Below are 27913 nucleotides of genomic sequence, written 5' to 3' on the forward strand. Positions count from 1 at the left end.
CCACAGCCAGGATTAGCAGCAGCAATGTGATGAGTGGGAGCGGCACTGAGGGAGCAACAGCAAGCAAAGGGGTGAGTAAATCGAGGAAGATTATTCTTACTGTTGGGTGAATGGGGAATAGTGGGATGGAGACTGATTCACACTGTAAGAACTAAGGAGGAAGGGAGAAGGAAGATTCCTAAACTCTGGACTGTGGAATCCTTCATCACACCTGGCTATTGAGGTAGAGACTAGAACTTAATTTATAAATGAAAGGGATAAAAATTTGAAAAGGAACAAGATGAAAGGATCTGCAGGGAATGGGGTGACAGGAGAGAGCGCCAGCACTGGGGGCCAAACGGCTTCCTCCTGTACTGTAATTTCTTTGAAAACTCTTGTTTATTGAGATTGACGCCGGAATGATTTGGAAATGTTGGTGCTGAGCTGAGTTGAAGATGATGTGCCCGTTGGGAAGCACCCGAAACACACTCCAATTCCCTTTGTGTGATCTGTCCGTACTTCAGGTCAGACTGGACTGGTTGGTTTTGATGTGTGAAGTCCAAGTGCAGATCACCTGTGACTGAGACAGATCACCCTTAAATAGAGCCAGATAGGGAGAGAGATCAGGCCTGGTAAAAGTGGCTGTGACTGTGGAGCCTGACTGCAACTTGTGCAGTGTGGAGAGATTCTGACTGTAGTTTCAGGGTGAATAATAGTGTATTGTAGGATTACAGTAGTTAAAAATAGGATATCAGGCCATTACACCTATTAGTTGCTGCCAATTACATTTAGACAATCAGTGAATTGCTTTGCTATTGGTTATCAGTGAAATCTGTGTGACTCGTGTTATGATTATTTAACAATGCAATTTTAATAAGTTGCTGTTAATTACTGGTGGAATCAAGGCTCCTCCAACATCTGGTTTCTCCTTTGTGAATCACTCCCCCACCCTTTGTTTCCTCTCTTCCATGACCTCAATTCTCTTTCTTCCCCACCTTCAGTTTCTCCTCTTTCCCACCCTCCGATTCTGTTCTTCCCTACCCTCTGTTTCTCCTCTTCCTCACTCTCCGTTTCCCCTTTTCCCCTCCCTCCATTCCCCTCTTTCCCACCCTCTGTTTCCCCCTTCCCCACCTTCAGTTTCTCCTCCTCCTAACCCTCCGTTTCCCTTCTTCCCTGCCCTCCATTGCCCCTTTCCTCTCTTTTATTTCCACCTGAGAGGCAGACGTGGCCTGGATTTAATGCCTCATTCCAAAGAAGGTACCTTTGACAATGCAGCACTCTCTCAGGACTGCTCTGAAATGTCAGCCTATTTTATGTATTCAAATTCTGAAGTGGGTTTTGAACATGGGAAAGGCGATGGGACCTGTCTTTTCAAAATTGTGTCCTTCTGACTCAGAGGTGAATATGTGACCACCGAGTCACGGTTGACACTTTGAACTTAATTTTGCATAATTTTTCGTAAGTGCCATTCAAACTCTGGCGACTCTACTCTGATAGGAGGGACAAACTGTGCAGAAGACAAATGAAAAGGGAGAGAAAAATTTTTAAAAGGGGCCCACAAAGAGGGGGACAAAGGTTCAGTAAGCTTCTGTCGAACATTAAAATTGATCTCCAAGCCATCAGGATTCTTTGCCACAGCCGAATGAGCAGGACATTAAGAAGTGGCTGGCCAAGGAAAAGAAGGGAGCTCCAGGTGCCATCATGAATCTGCAGACAAGAGATGGCGCAGTCCAGCCTCCTGTTTGCTGATGGTTGAGATGTGCTGCACGAGACGCTTGTGCATTTGTATCTCCTTTATGTTTGACTGTGCCTCTGAGACATTTTCAGATGCATAGGCAATGCATAAATGCACAACATGTTCTGAGGAAAGTTGTCCTCTGTGCTTCTTCCCAGTGCCATCCCATAAGTCACTCTGCCTGGAAGAAGGTGCAGCCAAGTTTCAAACCACAGTTGACTATCTCAGACCCTGCACTTGGGCAGCTATATACAGTCTGAGCTATAGCAGATGATATAGCTCAGCATCTGTCCCTCTCCGGACCCACAGTCCTGAAAAGACAGTTCCCACCCAGGTAGGTTTGCCTAGGTCCACAGAAATGTGAGATGGCAACTTTTTTTTTAAGAGATACAGCACTGAAACAGGCCCTTCGGCCCACCAAGTCTGTGCCGACCAACAACCACCCATTTATACTAAACCTGCAGTAATCCCATATCACCTACCTACACTAGGGGCAATTTACAATGGCCAATTTACCTATCAACCTGCAAGTCTTTGGTTATGGGAGGAAACTGGAGCACCCGGCGAAAACCCACGCGGTCACAGGGAGAACTTGCAAACTCCGCACAGGCAGTATCCAGAATCGAACCTGGGTCCCTGGAGCTGTGAGGCTGCAGTGCTAACCACTGTGCCACTGCGCAACTTAGCAGGTGTGATCAAACAGCTAACTGTGCCGGGTAAGGAATGACATGGTGTGACTGGGATACTTCTGGAGAATTATCCAGCAAAGTGGTTGTCCAGGCATTCACACATCTTATTGCGATGCCACCTGGCATTTGCTGGCAAAGCCCTTTGAACCCATCTGTCATCTTGAGGTGTGTTAGCTTTCTCTACCCATGCAGGAGTTCAGGAGCTCACAAGGCAGCTTGGTATGTCTCTCGGACAGCCTGAACAAGCTTGCCAGCTCTTTTTCTTTCGTCTCAACACATTAGCTTGGAGGATCCCCAATAGGATATCCACTGGTGTCAATAAACAAAACTTGGAGACAATAAAAATAAATTGGCATGGAGGTCAAAGTGTCTGCAGGAAATAAAAATCAAAAGAAGGTCCTTTAAGTGGGCTGAAACACTTACCTCGTAGATCTGCAGACCTCTTACTGGCCCTTCTGCCAGCGGTCCACCCAAGGTCTCCCTTCCCACCAGATTCAACCTGCCTGCAGGTCTTAAAATGGTGCAGCTCCCTTCCCTTCCACCTTAAAAATATGTAAAGGAAACTACCACCTGCTTTAGATGGGTATTTTGTGCAAATTTACCCCCTCCCACAAGTTCAATCCCCCAAAACCAACATACAGTGGGCTGGCCCATTTTTCAGTGCAAATGGAACAGTGGAAAGACCAATATCAGCCCCAGTCGGACACAGCCAATTAAAAAAGAAATGAGAAGAACTTCTAAAGCTCCTTATCACATCCCTCAGAACCATCTCAACATGCTTCTCATGCAATGAATCACCTTGAAGTGCAACAACTGTTGTGATGTTTGAAAATGCAATCATCAGTTTGCAGATGGCAAGGCCACACAACAATGAGATAGATGACCACTTTGGTGACTGGTTGAGGGAGGAACATTGACCACGACACCGAGAGAATGTCGTCACATAGTGCCATTGGAGATTCAACATCCACCTGATCAACATCTCACGTGAAGGGCAGCACCTCCAACCAAGTAGCACTCCCTGAGTACTGAAGTGCTAGCCCAGATACTGTATGGAGCCCCGGAAAGATGCTTGCATTCAGAATCTATGACTCAGAGGTAATGTGGCAGAGTGAGAGATACCCTGGGAAGCAGTGAGGTACTTTATGCGGAAGATGTACCAGAAGGATGACAAAGTGGCCAGTGATTGGCGGCCATTCCCAGGGAAACATTGTTGAGTAAAGTTCTGATGAAGGGTCACTGACCTGAAGAGTTAACTCAGTTTCTCTCTCCACAGGCGCTGCCAGACCTGCTGAGTATTTCCCGCATTTCTTGTTTTTATTATGAAACATTTTTGAATATTGCATCAGTATGACACATCAAGATTTATTATCTTCAATTGAAACCGGCCCTTCTCATCTACAAGGGTGTGAAAGTTGTATAAAATACCATCCCAGATCCCAGACATGTGTGTGCTTCAGACAGAGGTCATACGAACATATGAATTAGGAGCAGGTGTAGGCCACTCGGCCCTTCGAGCCTGCTCCGCCATTCAATAAGTTCATGGCTGAACTGATTGCTCCACATTTCCATCTGCACCCGATAATGGTCCACCCTCTCGCTTATCAAGAAACTATCTACTTCTGTCCTAAAAATATTCAAAGACTCTGCTTCCACCGCCTTTCGAGGAAGAGAATTCCAAAGGTCTGTCTCACAGCCTTCCCCTGGAGAGCAGGAGGCACTCTGTTTGTTCTCTGGGTGCACAGCACCTGATTGGGCTGCAGCAAGCCACCAATGAGTTCCACTACACTGCCTCATATCATTAAGCACTATTTTGCACCTTTGGATTATAATTTTTGATTTTCACATCAATATGATGGGGTCGGCGGGGGTGGTGGAAACATGTGGTGAAATTATCGGTTGTATTTTCTTGATTCCAGGAGTGTGCCTTGCCCTTTGTCTTTATTTTTCTGCAATTTTCTCCCTTCCCGAAGGTGCTGGTGACCAAAAGCACACAGTTCCACACCTGTGATACCTCACCCAAGTGGCTGCTCTTCCTGGGTGAATCTACACCCACTTAGTTAGCAGTTCTACTTACAGCATCAAGACAGCCAAGCCTAATCCTCTGCTCACAAACACATGGGCACACACATGCTTGTTCCTTCCAGCACTAGTTACTAGATAGTGACTGGGAGCACAAACTCAGCGTAGTTTGTCGCCTCAATGGATTGACGTGCTGATGCCAATTATAGTGCCCATATTGATGCCTCAACTGTGATCATCTGGTTCAACACCAATAGTCCTTGGGACATTCAGAACGTGTGTGGCTCACTATCACACCTGGTGGTACCTTTTATAAATGAGTCCTCGGGGTGCAATACATGCTTATTTTCAAAGATTTTCAGAAAGCAGATCATTCTGAGATGACCACCTGGTGTTCATTTTGACCAGCTTTTGGGTCAGGAGATTGACAGGGAAAAAAAGATAATTGGGGACGGATTTTGTGCTGATCACATTTCCTCACCCATGTGGAACCCTGGCAGATGTTTGTTCCCTTCCGCAGCCCAGTGGCTGACTCCAATTGTTGCCCCCTCTACTGTTACCCCAGCTAACTCAGTTCAGCTCAGTGATTAAACTGGCAGCCTTCTTCTACGGTTGGCTTCACGACACTATTCTGTTTGTCTCTCTCATTTTGACACCGGTAGTTGCAGAAAATATGGAGGAACTCTGAAATTAGCAAATGGAGGAAATTAGAAGGCAGATGGAAAGATTTTTACATTGAAGATCTAAGGTCCATCATGCGAGATACCACTAAAATGAAAAGAGTAGAGAGAAAGCACAATGTAAATTCAGAATGAGTGGTTATGTGATGCAAAGCTTTGGTTTTAAAAGACTCTAGACTGTAGGATAACTAAAGGACGTTAAGGAGCTCGACACATTTACTCTGCCTCTGCACCCAAGGGACTAGAACGCTAGAAAATGACGCTGTCTGTAAAACAGGACTCCTATTAACTATTGTTGTGATCTCCCACTGAAACAGAAATTAGTTCTGAAATCATTCCAAGATAACGTTTAAATGGTGCAGTACAACTAGATTTCCTCCTGGGTTGGTTAAGACTGAATTGGGGAGTAATTTTAATCTAACCGCCCCACCCACCCCCCCACCTCCCCAAGCAGGAAAGTGACAGGATTGGATCAGGTGCCAGTTATACATTCTGCCTAATGTTATTTTCCATGGCTGCCTTTTCCCACTAGGTTAGGTTAAAATGTTCCAAGGAAAAAAATCAAATACAGCAATGTCATTCTGCTCCAATTTGCACTTTTGTTGTGTCTTAGCTGCAAGCCAGTTTAAGTACAGGATCCTACATGATGCCATTGCCTTATCCTACTATGAAGGCTGAGATGACCCCAATGCACATTTATGAGTCAGCCTGCAAATGCACAAAGTAGAAACTTAAAATTCAGCATGCTTTAACGGTGCTTTGTCTCTAAACCAGAGTCTCCCACCTTCCCAGTGCAATAGTATTTGTTAACATTTCCTCACAAATGTTAGACTCAGTAAAACAGCAGGAAGCCTCGCTCAAAGAGTGCTGTTTGTATATCTAGAAAGGGTCCAGAGTCATTCCAGTTTTTAGGGAATGTTTATAAGCATGCTCCCACCAAAGTACAAGACAAGGAGAGGCTGATCTACCAATGATAATTCCTTACCTGCACATCACTTCATGTGTGAGAAGCACCCGGCACATTTCTGGGTTTTTATTTTGACCCTCGTAGATGATTGGCTGCAAAGGAAGTTAAACAGTGGTTGGTAACTTTGGAAACACATAGAAGGTAAAGAAAATTAGGAACTGGAAAAGCCCATTGGGCTCAACAAGTCCATCATCCCCACCAAACCAACCTACCAACAGATCCTTTGATCCTTTCTCTCTCCAGAAATACTTCGAATTGTCTCTTTGTCTTCATTGTCCTTCCTTGGTAACTTGAACCACTGTTTGGGTGTGCTTTGGGTGAACACGTCCTGCCTCACCTCCCTCCTAATGTGTGTCCCTAAATATTTGAATTCTTCACTTCATTGAACAATTTGCATGGATCAATTTGTCAATCTCCTTTATAATCTTGAAAACTTAATTGAGTCATTTAAACACTCTTTCCGAAAGAACAAAAGCCCAACTTCCTAAACAGCTCTGAAAACCTAAATGTCCTGACACCTGGAATCATTTTGAGTGTCTGACTCTGTACCTTTTCAGTGCCAACGGCATCCTTCAAATTATTTGTTGACCAGCTGGGGTCTGACCCATGGCTTTTAAAATAACAATGCAAGCTCTTTAGATTTGTGCTCTTAATAAAGTGAAATTAGTATATGGATTAAGAGGAGTTAGAAATCGATTCAAATTTGGCTAAACATATGTATCAGAGGTTTACACATAACAATTTATGCTTCCCTTGAGCAACTTGGCAGAACTTTTTCTTTGTTGATGTCAGGGGATAATGTACACAGCTGTTAAATGTAACTAACACTTAGGGGACTAGGTGGTGCAGTGGGTTAGACACTATCCTTTCACCTCTGAGACCTGGGTTCCAATTCAGCCCAGACTGATGGATGAAAATTTCCTCCTGCTGTCAGCTATAACTATCCCCAAGTGAAATGAGAACAGTCTGTCTGTTGGCTATAAGGGTCCCAAGTGAAATACATTTTGGGGGAGTCGCAACCCAGTTCCCAGTGGATGTAGGCCAACATCATAAAGTGGCAATCTCACTCAGTGAGGCTCCAGGTGTGGCTGGCGCAGGAAATGGGAAAAATTCACACGAGTGCTGTACTGGGACTTGTGCCTGGGAAGTTGGGTATTGTTGGGGCAGAGAAGAGGGAACCTCTCTCTGTGTACCAAAGCATGCTGCAATTGTACCAAGAATGAATTACATTAACTTTAAGGGTTAAAAATTGACATGTTTTCCATTCCTTCAGCACAAAAAACTCACCAAATTAATGAACAAGTAAAACTGAACGTCTATCATGTTTGCTTCACTATAAGTATCACTTCACACTACTTCTCACCAAATTGGCCCAAAGTAAAACCATCAGTGACACTTACTGTATAAACAGAATATGTAGATTAGATTAGAGATACAACACTGAAACAGGCCCTTCGGCCCACCGAGTCTGTGCCGAACATCAACCACCCATTTATACTAATCCTACACTAATCCCATATTCCTGCCAAACATCCCCACCTATTCCTATATTTCCCTACCACCTACCTATACTAGTGACAATTTATAATGGCCAATTTACCTATCAACCTGCAAGTCTTTTGGCTTGTGGGAGGAAACCGGAGCACCCGGAGAAAACCCACGCAGACACAGGGAGAACTTGCAAACTCCACACAGGCAGTACCCGGAATCGAACCCGGGTCCCTGGAGCTGTGAGGCTGCGGTGCTAACCACTGCGCCACTGTGCCGCCCCTGTATTAGTATCTCTGACGAAAGGTCGTTGACCTGAAATGTTATCTTTGTTTCAATCTCTAAAGAGGCTGTCTGGCTTACTGAGTATTTCTGGCATTTTCTGTTTTAATTTCAGATTTTTTACATCTGCAGAAGTTTGCTTTTGTATATATTCGCCTACTGGTCATCTGCAGTTCACCTAAACGTACCTGCCAGACCAGCACATCTAATTTCCATGAATCATAATCCTTGATGCCCACTATGTATCACAATGGACAATATCTCCTTTTCCAGCTTATTTCTATCCTCTTCTAAAAGTGTTGACTGCAGTCGGTGTGCATGTGCCCTTCTGTACCCTTCCAGTACCTTTCCGAAGAGTAAGCCTAGATGATGGCTGTCAATGGGATTTTTGAGCGTAGGGGTGTTACAGCTGAGCCTGATTCTCTCTCTCCAAGCAAACTTCCCACCAGAATAGTCGTCGAGTGGCAGACTTTTCCCCTTCCTCTCCTGTGTTCAGACATCACCTGTAGCACCTGTATGACGTCCTGAGATCAACTAATTCAGCACAGGCTAGTCGACGTTATGCACTGAGCAGTGTGTTTATCCAAGGAGTCACTGACAAGTTTTTTGTTTTTCCTTCTGAGATATCTGGGCTCTCATAATTCTGGACTTCTGGGCATTCCCAATTTTAATCGCTCCACCATTGGTGGCCGTGCTTTCAGCTGTCAAGACCCTAAACTCTGGAATCCCCTCCCCAAACCTAAATCTCCACTTCTCGACCTCACTCTCCTCCTTTAAGCTGCTCCTTCAGACGTTCCTCTTTGATCAAGGTTTTGGGCATCTGCCCTAATATCATCTTGTGTCGCTCAATGGCAAACTTTGTTTCATAAAGCTCCTGTGAAGCACCTTGGGACTTTTATTGCGTCAAAGGCGCGATATAAATGCAAATTTTTGTGGTTGCTGCCACAGACTCATCACAAAAATATTAAAGTTCAATGCCAAACTTTGATCAGTTATTAATAGGACCCTGAGTGAAAGTGGAGATTCAACTGAAAATCAGTTCAACATTTGTTTGTTCCAACTGTCATCTAATTTACCATCTTGTCTAGTAGGGTGGTGGGACAATTTTTATCTTTTAGTTTCTGGGTTGTTATTGTCATTGAGAATCAACGAACGAAAAAAGCAACTTGTCAGTTGTAAATGAGCAAATATAGAATTGGCCAGCTTGTAAATAATCATTTTTGTAATTAAATAGTCCTTTCCTTGCAGGTCACAAGATCGCAAGGTAGGCTCAGATGGTGAACGCCATTCAGATCTCATCCTTGTAGAATACCAGTCCGACTGGCTTCCCATTACAACACTAGGTAGGTCAGAACCTCTGCTCTACGCAGTAATCATTGGGATCTGTTGTCTATATTATGTGATGATAACCATGCCTTTAATCGTGACACAATTAGATAATAGTCGACATTGCCTTGCACAGCTGCCATTCTTTGTCACTTCCACTCAATTGCCTTCAGAATAGTGACATTCGCAAATTTTGGACGGTTTTCTGTCGTGCTGCTAGATTGTAATTAATCACAGTGAGTAAAAGGCAATCAATTTCCGTACCTGCTTGGTCACAGAATCGATGAGTCGCACGTACAGATCTTGTTCCGTTCGCATACCTGCACAAAAGTAACACGTTAGCAACAAGAAACCTTCTGCTTTCTTTCAAATAAAACTGGTCGCAAAGATACCACAACTGCCATTTCACTGATGCGGAAAATAACAGAGGATTTAACTGTATCTTGAATGATTCTGGAGGCTTTAGCCTCCATTGTCCGAGCCAGCATTATCCCGGAATTGATTAATCTTTCGGAATTGAGTTCCCAATTTGTTCAATGTCTCTTTCCCCTGCAATCCCGGTGTTCAGAATTTACCTTTTTCTATCCCATGCAGTGTCTTATATACTTTATAAGATCTCATTTCCCACTTATTAAAAGGAATCAGTGGATGAAAGAAATCAATTCATGAATTAGTTTGAAATTACTACATGGTGCAGCCTTTGGTGAAGAAAAACGGTGGCTGTGAACATAAGCTTTATAATATATAACCAAGTCCTTGGTGTGGTCACTTTTGAACGCAACTTGGTGACAGGGAGTTATTCTGACTAATGGTGCTGTTTTACTTCAGTCTATTTCCAAGATTACCTCAATGTTGGATGGAGGGAAATCATAATCCCGTCCTATCTTCCATCTTGAAGCAGATAGAGAATCATCCAACCCTCCCGGCGTTATTTTTATTGCTCGAAGCAGATTCTTGGCCTTTTCAAACCTGCCTGTTCGCACAACATCAATGGCTGGGCCCAATTGTAACTCTGTACGAGGTTTTGTATGAGTTAAAATTTTGCCCGACAAGGCACCGCAGCGACACCAGTGCCCGTTTCGTTTTCAAGGGTTTAGGGAGAGTTTAAAATACTTCAGCTTCATTTTTACAATAGTTTAACTCAAACACCAGCACAAGTTCCTCCAGTTGCAGTGTTGCAGCTCGTGGTCAACTGGTTTGTGATTTTCCTGCATTCGCTTCACGTCCAGAACTGCGCTAGACACGGGTTAGCGAAACTGTGAAATGTTTTGCAAGGCATCTTACGATGTCGCTTTCTAAAAGGGACAGGGTCGCCCCGGCGAATGGCCAGACATCCAGGACAGGCTTACCGTTGCTGTAGAGCAGCTGCAGCTTGTAGTGTGTCCCGTTGTTGGTTTTGTCGTTTCCCGGCTCCTGAAAGAGAGATTTCACATAGTTTAGGGATTCATTCCGCGCTGATGTGTTATTTCTTGAACGGGAAACGCCGTCGCAGTGGCAAAGATAATAATTCTGGATTAATGACCGAAAATTGACTTCATTTGGATGAATTTCGTGCAGTGACACGAGCCACGATGCGAGCAATCCGCGCGGAGTGACCCCCAAATAGAATAGCCAGGACCCTAAGAATCATCAGAAAGCGTTCAAAGTGGCCACGGAGCTTTTGAAATTCTACGAAGGCACTGGAGTGTAATTATGTGATATTCTTAAAAATTGTGTATTCCATTTAAGTTGGCTTTCAACTGACGTGAAACTGACCAGGACGAGACGCGGTGGATTTCTCCTCACGTAAATTTAGACAAAATTACACTAAATTATAGTTATATAAAAAATCACAGTGGACAGTTTGATCCATTTCACTTAAATATATGAACAACAAATGGCCAGGGTTGAGCATTGAAACTTCTAGTTTTCCAGCCCAATTTGCCAAGTTCAGCAGAAAATTCAGTTCATTGGAAAATGAAAATTTCGATCAGATGTGCAAGAGCAAGATTCCACTCCGGCGGTACATCGACGTCTTGTTGACGCCACAAGGTGAAAGATTCTGACCATTGAAAAATTGCCCAAATTGTCCTGTGTGTCCAGCGCCGGTTCTCGCCTCTCCGGTCCCTCGGAGCTGAGTTCCCGTGAGCCGGGTGGATTCCCATCCCGCGATTCCCGCTCCACGCTTACCAACAGGAGCGGGTCAGATTTTTTAATCTGAGGATTGCAGAGCTGAAAGTCGATCGATAAAATGTGAAATGCATCCTGCAGTGCGAAGGGGTGGAGAGCTGACAGAAAGGTCCGAGTGAATTATCATCCTGCTTCTAAATTCTTATTCAATACTGAACACTTCTGGGCGAGTGGCCCCAGTATTCATTTGATCGCAATTCGTCTTTAAAACAGCAAGGTCATATTATTGAAATATCTGAAAGGTGTGACACTTAAAAAGGATATTTCTTGGACTCAAATATTTTGATTTAACCCAGGCGGAGCGGGTTGGTTGTGGGGTGAGCAAACCTGGATTGTGGCGGTGCCAAAACCTGTGGTTTTGTTCAGGATGCCGAAACGTAAACATGCTGAGATTCTCGCTGAAACAACCCGCTCGCTCCTTTATTCAAAGCAAACTTGCCACACATTATCACCAGAATGATCCAACACCTATTATTGTTACTGATTTATTTTGTCGCTCGGGTTAAGGTGTAAGCTACTTTCTTAAACGTACCAGGTCTTTCTCCACGAAGTCTGTGAAAGTGGTTCTCTCGATCTCCACTGGCTGCCCCTGTCTGTCGTAAAGCGCCAGAACGAAGTGGAAAAAATTGGACTTTCGCAAGTTGGACGGGGGCTGTTTTTCGAAGTGGGCTCTGGCCAGAGCCACGCCGCTGAGGAGGGAGATAGAGAGAGAGAAACATTGGTCAACTTCCCACACCGCTTGAATACACTGTAATCGCGGGCCACGAGTCTTGCGAATGGCCGGTTATCCATTAAGAATATACACAGTTCTGCAGCCAACTTTATTGCAAGACAGCCATTCTTTTCAACAACGGGAGAAAAGAGAGGAATCGTGAGCGCGACTGGACTCGAAGATTTGTCACCTCTTCATTCAGCGACTTTAAATAAAAAAAGAATCGGGTGAGCTAAAATTATAAATAGAGGCGACAGGGAAACGAATGACAGCTCGGTTAGAATCTGTCTCGACAACTGATTCCACTGAATTTGTATTTCGAAGCGTGTCACCTTTATTATTATTTCAACTTTTAAGGTTTCCATTTCGCTCTCTTATTCAGCACCTGGGATGTGGGGGCTGTCATTTCTCAATATGTAGAATCATTTGATCATTTTTTGTGAAATGGTTAACAGGTAAGTTCACCTGCGCAACCGATTACACTTTTTCAAAAAACATTATTATTAAGATGTAACTGAGAGGTATTTTATTTGTAAGAGGCGTCTCGAGAAGAGGAGGAGCGTCAGAAAAAGGAACTTTTTTATCCAAAGCTGAGCAACATAATTAAATATAAGAATATTGAAGATCGGAAATGTCCAGTCAGAGCATGATTGAGGGTCAGGATGGAAAAGAAAGGGTGTGGGAGAGAGATGAACTCAGAATTTTCAACGCCCATGTTCATAGATTCCTTTCTGGCGATTTAAATTGAAGGGAATCGAGTGGCTGAGAGAATTTACTGAGTTGGGGAAATAATTCGGCACACGCCTGCAGACCAGACGGGTGCCAATGACTTACTTTTAAAAATGTTGTTCGATGTGGAATGTTGTCATTGGGTTTTTTGAGAAATTATTTTGATTTTGCAAAAAATGAGTTGACGTTTGAAAAGAGCTAGAGAAAAGGAGATGGATTGCGCGTAATCTGATGTCAACCCCACTTCATATTCTAATACTAATATATTAATGAGTTAAATAAACTAATTCATCTTCTGATAAGTCTTTTTAAATATTAAAGAAGGTCTTGAAATTTATGCATATTCCATCTTTATATATCAGCACAGAAAACAACTGCATGTTGCTGGAAAGTGTGGGTGGTTGTTTGAGATCGAGCATAGACATAAAACAGTTCATTTCACGTTGTCAGTTCCAGTTGTACGACCGTCTCAGGGGTGTATGTGTGTGTCTTCAAAATATAATCAGGGCACTTTGATGTGATTAATTCTGGCTATACCTTAGCCCAGGATTTTAGCCCAACAATTCTAAGATAGAATTTTTTTTAAAACCATCTCAAATTTTCTTAGTGCCCCTTGTCTTTCTCGAGCTGCGCGGTAAACCTTAAACAGCACACGGTCTCCTTTGCATTTTAACTCAGTATTTAAGATATACTGGTACATTCTTTACATTTCATTGGAAGTCTCGTACAGGACAACTGGACATGACAGTTATACGACAGGGGTAAATGGGATTCTCGTTTCCTAGTTTCATAAAATTGATTCTCTCTCCCCTTCCTACACTCCACCCCCCCCCCCCCCCCCACCCCGCCGCCCGTCCCCACACACACTAAATTGCAGCCTAAGTAATTTCTCGTCGGCTGAATTTAAAATGTCTCGAACTGAAAGGGAATGCATTACTGTTATTTTGCTCCTTGTCGTAAGTTGAAGGGACGCTGCAGTTTTTAAGCGGTGCGAAAGCGGGTGGGTGGGAGAAGTGAGATGGCGGGGAGATTAGTTTGCAATGGGTTGTCAACCTTGCCAAGGAGTATTTCAACTAATAATCAACCTGTCGTTTAGTTTTGATACTGTACCTCTGCGCCGCTACATTGGCGGCCACCACCCCTACGGTCCGGACCCAAGATCGAACAGCGTCCATTCCGCTCCCCGTCGATTTGTCCTTGAGATCAGCCCCTCCTCTAGGTAAATGCTCCTGAATCCCAAACATTTAAAGTAACAGGAAAGAATTAGCACTTTTTTTTGGGTAAAATGGACGATTCTTCAAGAGTGGAAAATCCCAGAATAGAAAGGCTCTGTGCCTCTCTCAACCGTTCAAGTTACACAAATTGGGTCAGAAGTTGTTCTAAAAAGATCTCCAATGCCACAGAGTTCGCTGAGGCGGTTAGCAGTGAAGTTTTTTTGGCGATTTATCCTCCTCTGGGTGCTGTCATCCTTCAAGCAGAAAACCATCGAGGAATCGATCACGGGCTAACAAGCTTCATCTGACTGACGAAGACGGGAGAGACATTGATCCGCACACAAACACACACACAAACAATGTCCTCAATCCAGGGCGGTGGAGATGTAGAGGTGAGGGGCCCCGCAGTCTCTCACCGGCTCTGAAATCTATAGCTCCATTCCGCAAAGTCCTGACTCTAATGAATGATTCCCTCTGCGGGAGGGCCACGGCAGAGAATGACAGCTCCGAGGGCGTGTCGGAGGAGTCCCTGCTGCATAGATGCTTTTTGGATCACTCTTGGCCATTTTCAGATTGGATAAAGTACGTGATTTATGCACGCCTTTTCTCTCAGCTGTCACCAATAGGAGGCACATTATTACCATAATATAGGGATGGAAGGTGGAAAGTCAGTTAAAACAGTCTTAATCCAAAGATTCACGCAGATTGATCTAGTGTTTGGGGTGTTATAATCCATTGTGCGCGCGTGTCTGTTGGGGAGGTCGTGCACTCTCAATCCATCAATTCCTTTCTCGTTCATTAGTTCTTTTTCTGTCTCAGTTCCTTTCTTTCAATCTCTGTTCCTGTCACGTTGTCTATGCGTGTTACTGTGTATTTCCTTGTCACTCTAACTCCGTTACTGTCTCTATCTATGCAATTGTCTCTCTCTGTGTTACTGTCTTTCTCGCTCGCTCTCTGCCCCTGTCAATGTCTCTCTTTCTCTCTGTCCGTCCCCAATCTGTGTCACTGTCTTCTCTCTCTTTCTGTCCCTGTCACTCTACCTTGTGTTACTGTCTCTCTGACTCTGACAGTCTATCTGTGTCACTCTGTCTCTCTCTGCCCCGCCACTCTATCTGTGTTCCTGTCTCCCTCTGTTCCAGACACTCTATCCGTGTCACTGTCTCTCCGCCCCTCTCACTCTATCTGTGTTACTGTTTCTCTCTGTCCTGGTCTCTGTCTCCATCTATGTCACTGCCTCTCTCTCTCTCTCTGTCCCTGTCACTCTATCCAGGTCACTTTCTCTGTCCCTGTCACTCTATCTGTGTTACTGTTTCTCTCTGTCCCGGTCTCTGTCTCGACCTGCGTCACTGTCTCTCTCTGTCCTTCTCACTCTATCTGTGTTACTGTTTCTCTCTGTGTCCCTGTCACTCTCAGTGTCACTGTCTCTCTCTCTCTGTCCCTCTCACTCTTTCTGTGTCACTGTTTCTCTCTGTCCCTCTCACTCTTTCTGTGTCACTGTTTCTCTCTGTCCCGGTCTCTGTCTCGACCTGCGTCACTGTCTCTCTCTGTCCTTCTCACTCTATCTGTGTTACTGTTTCTCTCTGTGTCCCTGTCACTGTCTCTCTCTGTCCCTCTCACTCTTTCTGTGTTACTGTTTCTCTCTGTCCCTGTCACTGTCTCTCTCTGTCCTTCTCACTCTATCTGTGTTACTGTTTCTCTCTGTGTCCCTGTCACTGTCTCTCTCTGTCCCTCTCACTCTTTCTGTGTTACTGTTTCTCTCTGTCCCTGTCACTCTATCTGTGTTACTGTTTCTCTCTGTGTCCCTGTCACTGTCTCTCTCTGTCCCTCTCACTCTTTCTGTGTTACTGTTTCTCTCTGTCCCTGTCACTCTATCTGTGTTACTGTTTCTCTCTGTGTCCCTGTCACTGTCTCTCTCTGTTCGTGTCTGTCTCTACCTGTGTTACTGTTTCTCTCTGTCCCTGTCACTGTCTCTCTCTGTTCGTGTCTGTCTCTACCTGTGTTACTGTTTCTCGCTGTCCCTGTCACTGTCTCTCTCTCTGTTCGTGTCTGTCTCTACCTGTGCCACTGTACTTTCCCCTGTCTCTCTTCAGTTGTTTATTCTCTGTCCCTGTCACTCGGTCTGTCTAATTCTCTGTCTCTCTGCCCCTGTCACTGTGACACTATCTGTGTCACTGTCTCTCTCCGTCTCTGTCACTGTCTCTAGTTGTTTCTGGTCTGTCTCTGAATCTGTTTCTGTCCCCATCACTCTTATTCTCGCTGTCCCTCTTTCTGTTTCTGTAACTACCACTGACTCTCATTTTGTCTCTGCGACTGCCCCCCCACCCCTCTCTGTCTGTCGCTCTTTCTACCTGTCACTGCCTCTGTCCCGCTCTGTGTCTCTGTCTCTTTCTCATGCTCTGTCACTCTCACGCTAGTTAACACTGCATCCAGATTTATCGTTGTCTATCTTTTACTACTTCTCCTGGGGTAGCTCCTCCATTGGGTTTAGTTGCTCTCAATCTTGTAATTCAATCTCCTTTCACCACGATTCCTTTCTGATTACTTGATTGATTCCAAATCCATTAAGTTGAGCCGTGCAACTCAAAACTTTCACCCAATTCAGTTCTGGAGAATGGTTTGACGCTGATTTCAGCCTGACATTAAGCTCCTTTCACCTCGCCCCGCATATTTACCCTCAGCTACCCCTGCACTACTTCGCAAAATCACATATAGTTTGAAAAAGCAATTATAAGCATTATTTTCGAAGTTTCCGTGAAAACAAACACTGCCAAACCAGGTAGGAAGCTGTTGAGGGAAAGTGGTTGTTCTAAATTCCTTTCCACCCACAAACACTAATTGAAGATTATATTTGTTGGAGATAATATGTATATATATATATATATATATTAGTGATGAGATAGAATATCTCACAACGTCGTATCTTTAGGTTTAGTGATTATAGCTAATTTATAAATATATATGGTAGGCAAGAAAAATCAGGTTGCTGTTCCTCAGTATTTTTATGTGAAGATTAATTTCCCTGATGTTAAGATAGAAATTACTGTTACCTGTTGGAAAAATTGTTCTCGTTTTATAATAAAGTTCGTCAGTGTAATAAATTCAAATCAACTTTTTATTGGAAAGCACTTTTCAGATATGTGACTCTTTGAGTCGTTTGCTCAACGTTTTAACTGAAACAAACTGAAGAGAAATTCTCCGCTTTTATCACGAGCTTGTTGGGAATGGGGCGGAGGTAGAATTGGGATGCGGCGGGAATGGGGAATGAGACAGGGATTTGCACGAAGCATTCAAAACTCGAACCTGAGATCTATATAATAGAGGATCAAGTAACGGGGACACAAGATCGCTTCATCCTATGTATTTATTTCATCACATTTTGGAGACTCTGTTCATTGACATTTGAATTTAACTGTTGCACTAGTGAATGACTTTGCCCATGCTGTTTAATTGAGTTTGTTGGGCCGTTTCTTTTTCTGTTAGCTTTTGAAAACGGAACGGTAGATGTTCACAGACAGGGGGACGCTTGGCATGCAAACAGATTTAGTGACAAACAATGAAACTCTGCTCACAGACCATCTGCCGGAGCGACCCTCAGCTGTCACCCAGATCTCTTAAAGGAGCAAATCCAGCTGACATTTTTTGACGGAAGTTAACAAATTGAGTACAAGATACGGTCACCCCAAAATAGCGCAGGAAATAACGAATAACGAATATATGGCAGTCTATAATAAAATATATCACATTATAACCTACAGTAAACGTTAGGGCGTTATAATCATCATATATTTATCTGTAATTTTTCTTGAACTGACACTCTTTTTTTGAATGAATAGAGGTTAATAATTCAGTCACCTGGTAATTAATTCGGCCAGACATAGCAATCGGACAATCACCAAAAATGACTTGCTTGTCTCAGTCATTTGCGAAATTATCTCAGATTCACTGGACAGACTAAAGATTTATCTGAATTATTGTTAATAATAATATGAATCTAGATGAAACATGGAGGAAAGGTAAATGGAATTCCAATTCACAATATTCCCTGTAAAAAGAGAGGAAAGTCAGGGGCGAGATAATAGGCACTCAGCCCATTTTCATTCTCCCAAAGCCCAACGTCCGACGATGGCGTGAATTCCTTGGCTGCTTTACCTGGTGAATCATTGCAAACATTTAACACCCCATCAGTAAATGACATGGACGTCAAAGCTGCTTTTCACTAGTTTACATTGCAGCCTTCTTGTACGTCTCAGACGATTACGATTTTCATGTTTTTTTTTAAAAACCTACATTTGTTATGGAAATGAATTCACCTGGCAGAGTAAAAATCAGAGAAGTACTTATGTTAACGAAAATAAACCCTGGCTACTGGATTAAATGTGATCCTTTTGGCCTCGAAATCGATTGAAATGGATAGATAGATTTGAATTTCAGTGATCCTAACTATTCCAGCCCCAACTACCCATTTAATGCCTGGAATATTACATTTATTACAATTCGGTGATTTTGCTTGACAATTTCATGTTGCTTTGATTCAAATATGATCTTACAGTTGCTTAGTTGTGTCTGGCTGATGCTTGTGAGATCGCATTGGAGTGAAGTCCAAAAACAGAACAGCTGCCAGCAAATGCTGAGTAATCTGCTCGAAAGTAATCAGTTCAGTTTAACCATTGTCTAAAGAATAGTTAAAGTGCCGCGATCTGAAGGCGGTTTTCAATGGGATTTGTCTGTGCCGTGGCTGTGGAGAATACTAATCGCCCCCCTCCCTCCCTCCCTCCCTCCCCGTCCCTGTCCCTGTCCCCGTCCTCTCCCCGTCGGTATTGAAATCTTTCCGTTGCTGCGAAGTGTGAGGCCCGAGGACAATAGGAAGGAGTGCGCCAGAGCCCCAGGTCTGAAGAGAGCGTCTGTCTGCGGGCCATTGCCCGAGGACAGCGAACATTCAGCCGGGTCAGAGTACTGTCACCCTGGCCAGGCCCAGCCAGCTGCCACAGGGAGACCGTGGAAAGATCTGGATAACAATGGTCCAGAACAGATATACACGATTATAGTAAGATATCTGTTGAAACATGTATCGCCGTGCTTTGAAACTTCGAAACTAGCTGCAACTTTTTCCACTATAAAATATTTATATCATCTAAATTTATCATGTATGCATATATTTTATATATATATATAGATAAAATATATTCCTCAGCCCCTCGTGCTGTTTTCTCACGAGAATACTGTTTTCAATCTTTCCTTCCTTATTGCTAAAAGACTTTGAAAACTCAAGCCTGCCGTCAGCTCGTCACGGCTCCATCTTATGTCTCACTCGTTTCAATTTTGGTGGTGTTCTGCACCTTGAAATAGGCCTTTCGACCAGTTCTATCAATTAATGTTTGATATGATGAGAATTTCATGTTTGATAAACGATAATGATAAACGGTATAGTATATGTGGCACATTGTGAACCAGGATTAAATAAAGTATCAGTTTGTTGAAACGGAACGGATGAAAATAACACTCATTCAGCATTGAAGACAAGGAACCTGTCACACGACGCAATGCGCGGGCCAGATACACAAATCATTAAAATAGATGAAATAGATACAAGTTTACACAAGTACCCGTGTCCCGTCCGACAGTTGCCAGTGATTTTTTTTTAATAGAATGTAGCTTAACATTACAATTGACATGTGGAGAATCTGTCGCGCAGCGCCCCCAGTCAGACTGTGACACTCCATTCAGGGTTGAGTTCCCTTTTCCCATTGATTGACTTGTCGATTTCAGGTCAGTTTCGTACACTATTCCAACCACCACCCCCCACTCCACCCCCACACCCTGTCCAAAATCGCTCCATAATAAAGGAAATATAATGGCTTATGAATCTGACCTGAAATCTTCTGTATTAACTTGTATTTAGTCCATTTCGTTACTCGTGTCAGCCCATCCTGGCCACCCGCAAGATTTGCAGACACTTTCGTGAGGCCGATTCCGCGAGGTCTTTTGAAATCAAGAGGATAAATTAAGGATAACCTGAACGGAAAGGGCGACCGAGTCACACACAGGATCAACAAGAATCTCGGGAACCAAAATTCATGCTTCACTCGCCCTGGTCGCGGTACTTGTCGGTGACATTGTGTCCTTACAAAGTAAAACTGCTGTAATCTGGCAAAGCGTTTAGTTGATGATTTTCATTTTAATTTTGCCCTAACAGTGGGGAAGTGGGAAGAGATATAAAATGCACGTTTTTGGGGGACCAAAGATTTACTTCACGTTTCACACATACAGGCGGTGAGCAGACGGTTAGGCGGGGGGAGGGCGGGGGTGCAGATAAATAGATTGAATCATTCCTACTCAATAATCGTTATGTATTTACATGCACTCTCACAATTAGCAGGCAGCAGTTTATATCCCATAAGAAACGCTGAATATTAAAACTGTGAGGATAATTGGACCTCCTGCTGTTCCTGATACGATTATGTCACAGCCTGGGGCGAAGTTTCATCACACACAGTTTTTGACCTCACTGCATCCATCGATCCGATTCGGTATTTATTTATCTAGTGTAAATACATTATTCGTAAAATACATGCGATGTTTGGATGTTAGCTGCTGTGGATTCAAACTCTGCAAAACAACCACCCCCCCCCCCCCCCCTCAACCAAAACACACACACACGCCCCCTCCTCACCTTCTCAAAGGATACAGACAGCAAAAGTCCTCACACCCCAGACTGACTGGAGGTCTCCTCAGTCCGGAGAAAAATCCTCGTAAATTTAAGGAGCTGCGAATAATGTAACGCCATGCCGTGATTTTATTCAAATAAAAGGCATTTATTTGCCAGTTGGGTTTTTTAAAGGCGGGGTGTATTTTGCGTTTTCCTACTGTGATTTCAACCAAGGCTGTTCTAAATGTTTCACCTCACAATATGTACGCGTTGGAATCATTCTCCAGTTTATTATGATTCATGTTATCGATATAAGTCAAACCGTTACTGACACTCCGTTGAACATGACTTTAATTTCCCTCTTCCCAAATTCTACCTGTCAATTTCACCCTCCCCAGCCATCACCACCTCCCCGCAACCCCCAGCCCCTGCTCCGCGCATCCTCTCGCACCACCCACTCAGGTTGCTTTCAGCATTTGCAACAAGACAAGTTTAACAGCAAAACTCTCTGCTGTGAATTAGGAGGACAACAGGGCTCACCGTTCCGGCCCGAATACCGATTTTATTATGAGATCAAGAAAGATTGAGAAAGAATTTCAAACATTGAAGAAACAGTAAACATTTTCCCGACAGAGACAGCCAGACGAATTAATTGATCGGCAGCGAGAAAGACATCAGAGATTAGTTCATACATTGATAAATAGATACACAGAGAGATACACACCTGCAGCGGAGGCAGTATGCTGAGTTGTCTAAACTCTCAGGGCTCGAAGGTGCAATGATTTAGCACCACTCGAATTAGTGCATTCACTTCATTGACTTTTCCCGGCGCTTTTGTCGACAATATTACACCATGGGTTAACTCTGCCCTCAAATCAAAGTCAACTCGCGTCTCGGCTCCTTTGTTCAGTAGATGTTGCGCCGCCTGAAACCCACAGGAGGCGTTTGAAAATAGCACTGCACTTACTGAGGTTTAAGAGCGCCACGCCGTGGCTGCGGCCCGCTGTAATAATTTTTCAGCTGTTTTTTTCCTTCCAGCAATATTCTTCCTCCCTCTCTTCTTGCATGGGATGCTTCTTGCCGTGTGTTGCCCTCGGTTACCTTATTCTTCTGGGCGGAGAGTCCCAGCAACTCTTCCAGATCATCACTGCAGAGTCCAGTGCTGTCCCCAAAGTGCCAGAATTTTCTGATTGACATTTATTTTAGGAGTTCACGGCTGCAATTTGGAATTGAACGGAGAGGAACTTTGCCATTCAAAGCATATTCCCCTGGCATCCACAAACATTGATAAGTAGATATATAGAGAGATACACAGCTGCAGCGCAGGCAGTATGCTGAGTTTTCTGAGTTTCCAGCAGGGAAGAGAGATTTGCAGTTCGAGAGCGCCTTTCACAACTTCGACATATCCCAAAGCGCTTGACAGCCAATGGAATACATTCAAAGTGTTGTCACTGTTGCGATCAGTGCTGACAATCCTGATTATTTTTCCTTCACTGGACCACGGATGCTGAGACAGAGATGATACATATTTTACAGCACAGAAGACCATTCGGCTAATCGTGCATCTGCTGACTTTTTGAAAGACCGATTGAACGCCCCAAACGTCAGCCCAACCGAGACCAGTAAAATAAAAATAAAATACTGCGGACGCTGGAAATCTGAAATAAAAACAGAAAATGCTGGAAACACTCAGCAGGTCTGGCAGTATCAGTGGAGAGAGAAACAGAGTTAACGTTTCAGGTCTGTGACCGTTAACTCTGCTTCTCGCTCCACACATGCTGCCAGACCTGCTGAGTGTTTCCAGCACTTTCTGTTTTTATACCAGCCGAGACCAGTTAGATCAATCCGTACGGGAGATCAAACCCAAGACCTCATATCAGGTATGCACTGAACCAGGGCACATACTTACACAGCAGGGTGAAGCTTTGTTCAAAAATTGATTTTCTAACCCCTTTTTTTGGATCTCCCAATTCAGTAAAGAAAGAAATGCTTGCGTTGATTTAGAACCGATACAACTACAAGATGTCCCAAAGTACTTGACAACCAATGAGGTACTTTTTGAAGTGTAGTCAGTGTTGTAATGGAGGAAACATGGCAGCCAATTTGTAAAAGCAAGATCCCGCAAACAGCAATTTGATAATGACCAGATCGTCTGATTTCAGTGATGTTGGTTGAAGGATAATTTTTAAAATTTGTTCTTGGGATGTGGGCGTCACTGACGAGGCCAGCGTTTATTGCCCATCCCGAATTTCCCTTGAGAAGTTGGTGGTGAGCTGCCTTCCGCTGCAGTCCTTGGGGTGTAAGTACACCCACAGTGCTGTTAAGAAGGGTGTCCCAGGTTTTTGACCCAGTGACAGTGAAGGAACGGTGATATAGTTCCAAGTCAGGATGCTGTGCGGCTTGGAGGGAAACTTGCAGGTGGCGGTGTTCCCATTTGTCTGCTGCCCTTGTCCTTCTCGGTGTTAGAGGTCGTGGGTGTGGAAGGTGCTGTCTAAGGAGCCTTGGTGCATTGCTACAGTGCATCTTGTATATGGTACACACAGCTGCCACTGTGCATCAGTGATGGAGGAAGTGAAGGTTTAAGGTGGAGGATGGGGTGCTGGTCAAGCGGGCTGCTTTGTCCTGAATGGTGTCGAGCTTCCTGAATGTTGTTGGAGCTGCACCCATCCAGGCAAGTGGAGAGTATTCCATCATGCTCCTGACTTGTGCCGTGTCGGTGGTGGACAGGCATTGGGGAGACAGCAGGTGAGTTACTCGCTGTGGAATTCCCAGCCACAGCATTTATGTGGGTGGTCCAGTTCATTTTCTGGTCAATGATAACCCTCAGGATGTTGATAGTGAGGGATTCAGCGATGGTAATGCCATTGAACATCAAGGAGAGATTTTTTTTTATTATTCATTCATGGGATGTGGTTAGATTCTCTCTTGTTTGAGATGGTCATTGCCAGGACACTGAAGATCACTCCCCGACTCTTCAAAATAGTGTAATGCAATTTTTTTCATCCATCTGAGAGAGCAGATGGGGCCTGGGTTGAACATCTCATCCGAAAAAAAACAGCACCTCCTGCTGTGCAGTGGAGTTTCAGCCTAAATTTTGTGCCTAAGTTTCTGGAGTAGAACTTGAACCTATGTACTCTGAATTCGAGACAGAGAATGCTACCCACTGAGCCACAGCTGACACTAGATAAGAAGCCTCTTCACAGACTTTTCCGAGTCTATGTTAAAAATTAGAAACCACCAGGTTCACAAGATTGCCAAAGGTACCAAAATTCTGCATCCTTCCTTGTCCCCTTCCTGCAAAAAGCAGTTGTCTTCTCCCCTTGGCTGAGATCATGAACTCTGTGCCTCAGGCTGCAAGTTCTTTCCTGTCCAATCCATGGGGGTTTTGTCCCAAACCCAATATAAGCCAAACCTGACTAAAAACACTTCTGATCCTTGTCAAAATGCACACTTTATATTGTTGTTCAGTTGCCTTGGGCAAATGAAAATTTACAAGTTGATCCTGGGTCTTTGCAAGCGTCTGTTTGATTGCTGCACAGGTCCACAATTGTAATTCAAAGTTGAATTAAGAGACGTCTGGTAAAAACAGGTAAACAACGAAAATAAGGAACCTCAGAAATATCAGGTGTGGGGCGCTTTGGATGTCTTACTGTGATCAAGTTTTCACCTGGGCCTCATAACCTGTCAACGTTGACTGTCTAGGGGGAAGAACATGCAGTGGGCAAGGTGCTGGGGACTCCTGGCACACATGGAACTAAACACAGCAAGAGTCAGTGCCTTCGGAAAAGGAGGAGGGAAAGGCAGGGCATTTTATAAACACCCAAATAAGGGTTAGGTGCAAGCAAAGAAATGCAGCCATAGTTCTCTGGTCAATATCACCATGCAGCTGCGCACAACTTGGCTGCCGTGTTTCCTCCGTTGCAACAGAAACCACATTTCAAAAGTATTTGATTGGCTGCAAACGCTTTGGGATTCCCTAAGACCGTGAAAGGCGCTTTCGAAATGCAAGTCAAAATAACCATACTCTTCATGAATGACACAAAATAATAAGATACTTCTCGTAATGTAAGATTTATTAACTGTTTAATAATATTACTCCAATGTGTTGTTTTCCAGGGTCGTAAAACTGTGCAACTCCAATTGTTACAAATTAGTTCCTTCCCTCCACTTTTTATTTATGCTTCCTGCAAAAGTTACCTTTGATCAGCAAGCATGCACTTCTACGAAATGAAATTTGACCCTTGCACCAAATATCTCTGGAACATCAGGGAACAATTCACACCTGAAGTATAAACCTGAGATAATACAATTTATCCACCATAAGTCTTTGATCTCGGCAAGCTGGTGGAAAACACCACACTTAGAAGCCTTACAGCACAGGCTAAAAATTGCAAACCAATTTTGATTAAGAAGTAAAATTATGCAGAAAAGTGAATCAGCCTCTGTTGCAAAACAATAACAATTTGACAATTGAGGTCTTCTCTTCAGATCTCTTTACTATGACCATGGCGAAAAGCTTTATGTAAAAAAAAACCTCACGCTGTTGCTGTAGCCCGAGACTTGAACAGTGGTACACTGAAATCAGAAACAGAAGAACATGGGCCACCAGCCTGGCTATATATTGCTCGATTCTTTTATTTTCAACGAGCACAATCAAAGATTGAAAATATCCTCTAGGAATGGATCAGAGAGAAAAATAAACTTGGACATAAGTACCTTCCATAATCACAGATAAGCCAAACAGGATTTGACTTGAATAGAATTGCACTCCTCCCCATTCCCCCATCCTCTCTTGGTGGTACAGCCAAATGCAGGTGACTGCTCTCATTGTTCCTTGTTGGAGCAATACCAGCTGCATTGTCTGCTGCATACACGCAGATGTGGATTCATTCAAGACCCCTCGACAATGATACAAAGACAAACAGAAACCCTTTCAGCAAACAGTAACAGAAACTGTTACGACCAGGTGAGACAGGGGTGTAGGGCTTCCCTCTCAGCCTTTGCCTGGTATGGCTGCAACAGGGTATAATTTTTAAAATACCATGTTTTTAGCTTTCCCTCAGTGAATCCTTGTTCACTGCTCTCCAATTGTAATGGCAAAGAAATCAACCAGACAGGTTTTCTTAGATTTAAACAAGAAACGAGTAAGTTTATTAACCTTAAAACTGTAATTCGGTTAAAACTACTGAAAATACATGACGTGACCACGCTTGCATGCATACGCGGTAAACACACATGCAGATAGAGACAGAAAAGGAGAAAGAATTAAAGGGAAGAGGTTTGTAGTAATATGGAGTTCAGTTACTCGTTTTGAGTTGGATGTAGAGTCTTTGATTGCAGTTGAATCTTGCAGTTCCCGTTGTTTAGCTGCACGAGTCTTCTCTCTTGAGACTTGAGTTGCTTCTGCATTTTTCGTGAGAGAAAGAGAGAGAGAGATAGGTGCTCTCTTCTTCAAGTTCAATTGCATTCTGTTCTCAAACTGTGTGGCACAAGTCAAAAAACTCCAAGTTGGCCAGCAGGTTAGTCATGTGACTAGTTCCTCATTTGGAAGAACCTGTCCGGAGAGGCTTCCATCTTAGCAACCACACTCAATGGGTTGGATGGGGGGGGGGGGGGGGAATAGAATGCTGGCTTTTTACACATTCAATGTCCTTTGATCAAAATCCATCTGGTTAGTTGAATAAGGGAGCAGTTCCATTGTCTTTTCCAGGCAACTCTCTTTTCAAATGCAAATGCGCAGCTCTGCCTCCAGTGGTGTTTTAAATCAAACCACTTTCAGTCCAGCAACTGGTTAAAATTAATGTTCCATATGATGAAATTAATATGTCTCATTTTGGCAGATGTGGTTTTCATGACAGAAACCATTTCAAATTGTTGCAATACTGGGCTCCAAATAACAAATTCACATAAAAACATTGAGTTTATGAAATGTTATTCGGCCTTTTAAAACCAAGCTGTCAAATAATCACTCCTCTTTTCTTGTTGCTGGTCTATACTGTGGGCTCCAGTCTGCATCTAAGTTTCTCAATCAATAAAATATATGCCTGAAAGGCAAACAGCAACGCTGGAGCTGGATCTTGCTGTGTGAAACATTAATTCTTGGGATGGAGGAGAATTTCAAAAGTTATTTTTTTTTATTCATTCAGGGATGTGGGTGTCGCTGGCTAAGCCAGCATTTATTGCCCATCCCTAATTGCCCTTGAGAAGGTGGCGGTGAGCTGCCTTCTTGAACCGCTGCAGTCCATGTGAGGTAGGTACACCCACAGTGCTGTTAGGAAGGGAGTTCCAGGATTTTGACCCAGTGACAGTGAAGGAACGGCGATATAGTTCCAAGTCACGATGGTGTGTGACTTGGAGGGGAACTTACAGCTGGTGTTGTTCCCATGCATTTGCTGCCCTTGTCCTTCCAGTTGGTAGAGGTCGCGGGTTTGGAAGGTGCTGTTGTAGGAGCCTTGGTGCATTGCTGCAGTGCATCTTGTAGATGGTACACACTGCTGCCACTGTGCATCGGTGGTGGAGGGAGTGAATGTTTGTGGATGGGGTGCCAATCAAGCGGGCTGCGTTGTCCTGGATGGTGTCGAGCTTCTTGAGTACTGTTGGAGCTGCACCCATCCAGACAAGTGGAGAGTATTCCTTCACACTCCTGACTTGTGCCTTGTAGATGGACAGGCTTTGGGGAGTCAGGAGGCGAGTTACTCGCCTCAGGATTCATAGCCTCTGACCTGCTCTTGTAGCCACAGTATTTATATGGCTACGCCAGTTCAGTTTTCGGTCAATGGTAGCCCCAAGGATGTTGATAGTGGGGGATTCAGCGATGGTAATGCCGTTGAATGTCAAAGGGAGATGGTTAGATTCTCTCTTGTTGGAGATGGTCATTGCCTGGCACTTGTGTGGCGCGAATGTTACTTGCCACTTATCAGCCCAAGCCTGGATATTGTCCAGGTCTTGCTGCATTTCTACACGGACTGCTTCAGTATCTGAGGAGTCACGAATGGTGCTGAACATTGTGCAATCATCAGCGAACATCCCCACTTCTGACCTTATGATTGAAGGAAGGTCATTGATGAATCAGCTGAAGATGGTTGGGCCTAGGACACTACCCTGAGGAACTCCTGCAGTGATGTCCTGGAGCTCAGATGATTGACCTCCAATAACCACAACCATCTTCCTTTGCGCTCGGTATGACTCCAGCCAGCGGAGGGTTTTCCCCCTGATTCCCATTGACCTCAGTTTTGCTAGGGCTCCTTGATGCCATACTCGGTCAAATGCTGCCTT

General features: G+C 43.9%; 1 protein-coding gene across 1 annotated transcript in view; it reads right to left on the reverse strand.

Moving 5' to 3' along the window:
* The window catches only part of LOC137357183 (transcription factor COE2), a 254898-nt gene extending 240876 nt beyond the window's left edge, over positions 1-14022 (reverse strand). Inside the window, exons 1-5 of the mRNA XM_068023313.1 lie at positions 13889-14022; positions 11870-12026; positions 10518-10581; positions 9433-9488; positions 6091-6164 (exon numbers count right to left, since the gene is read on the reverse strand). Coding sequence (XP_067879414.1) covers positions 6091-6164; positions 9433-9488; positions 10518-10581; positions 11870-12026; positions 13889-14022 — 485 coding nt within the window. The remainder of the gene's footprint in view (positions 1-6090; positions 6165-9432; positions 9489-10517; positions 10582-11869; positions 12027-13888) is intronic.
* Positions 14023-27913: the final 13891 nt, after the last annotated feature.

Source organism: Heterodontus francisci, chromosome 47, assembly GCF_036365525.1.
Source record: "Heterodontus francisci isolate sHetFra1 chromosome 47, sHetFra1.hap1, whole genome shotgun sequence".
Lineage (NCBI taxonomy): Eukaryota > Metazoa > Chordata > Chondrichthyes > Heterodontiformes > Heterodontidae > Heterodontus > Heterodontus francisci.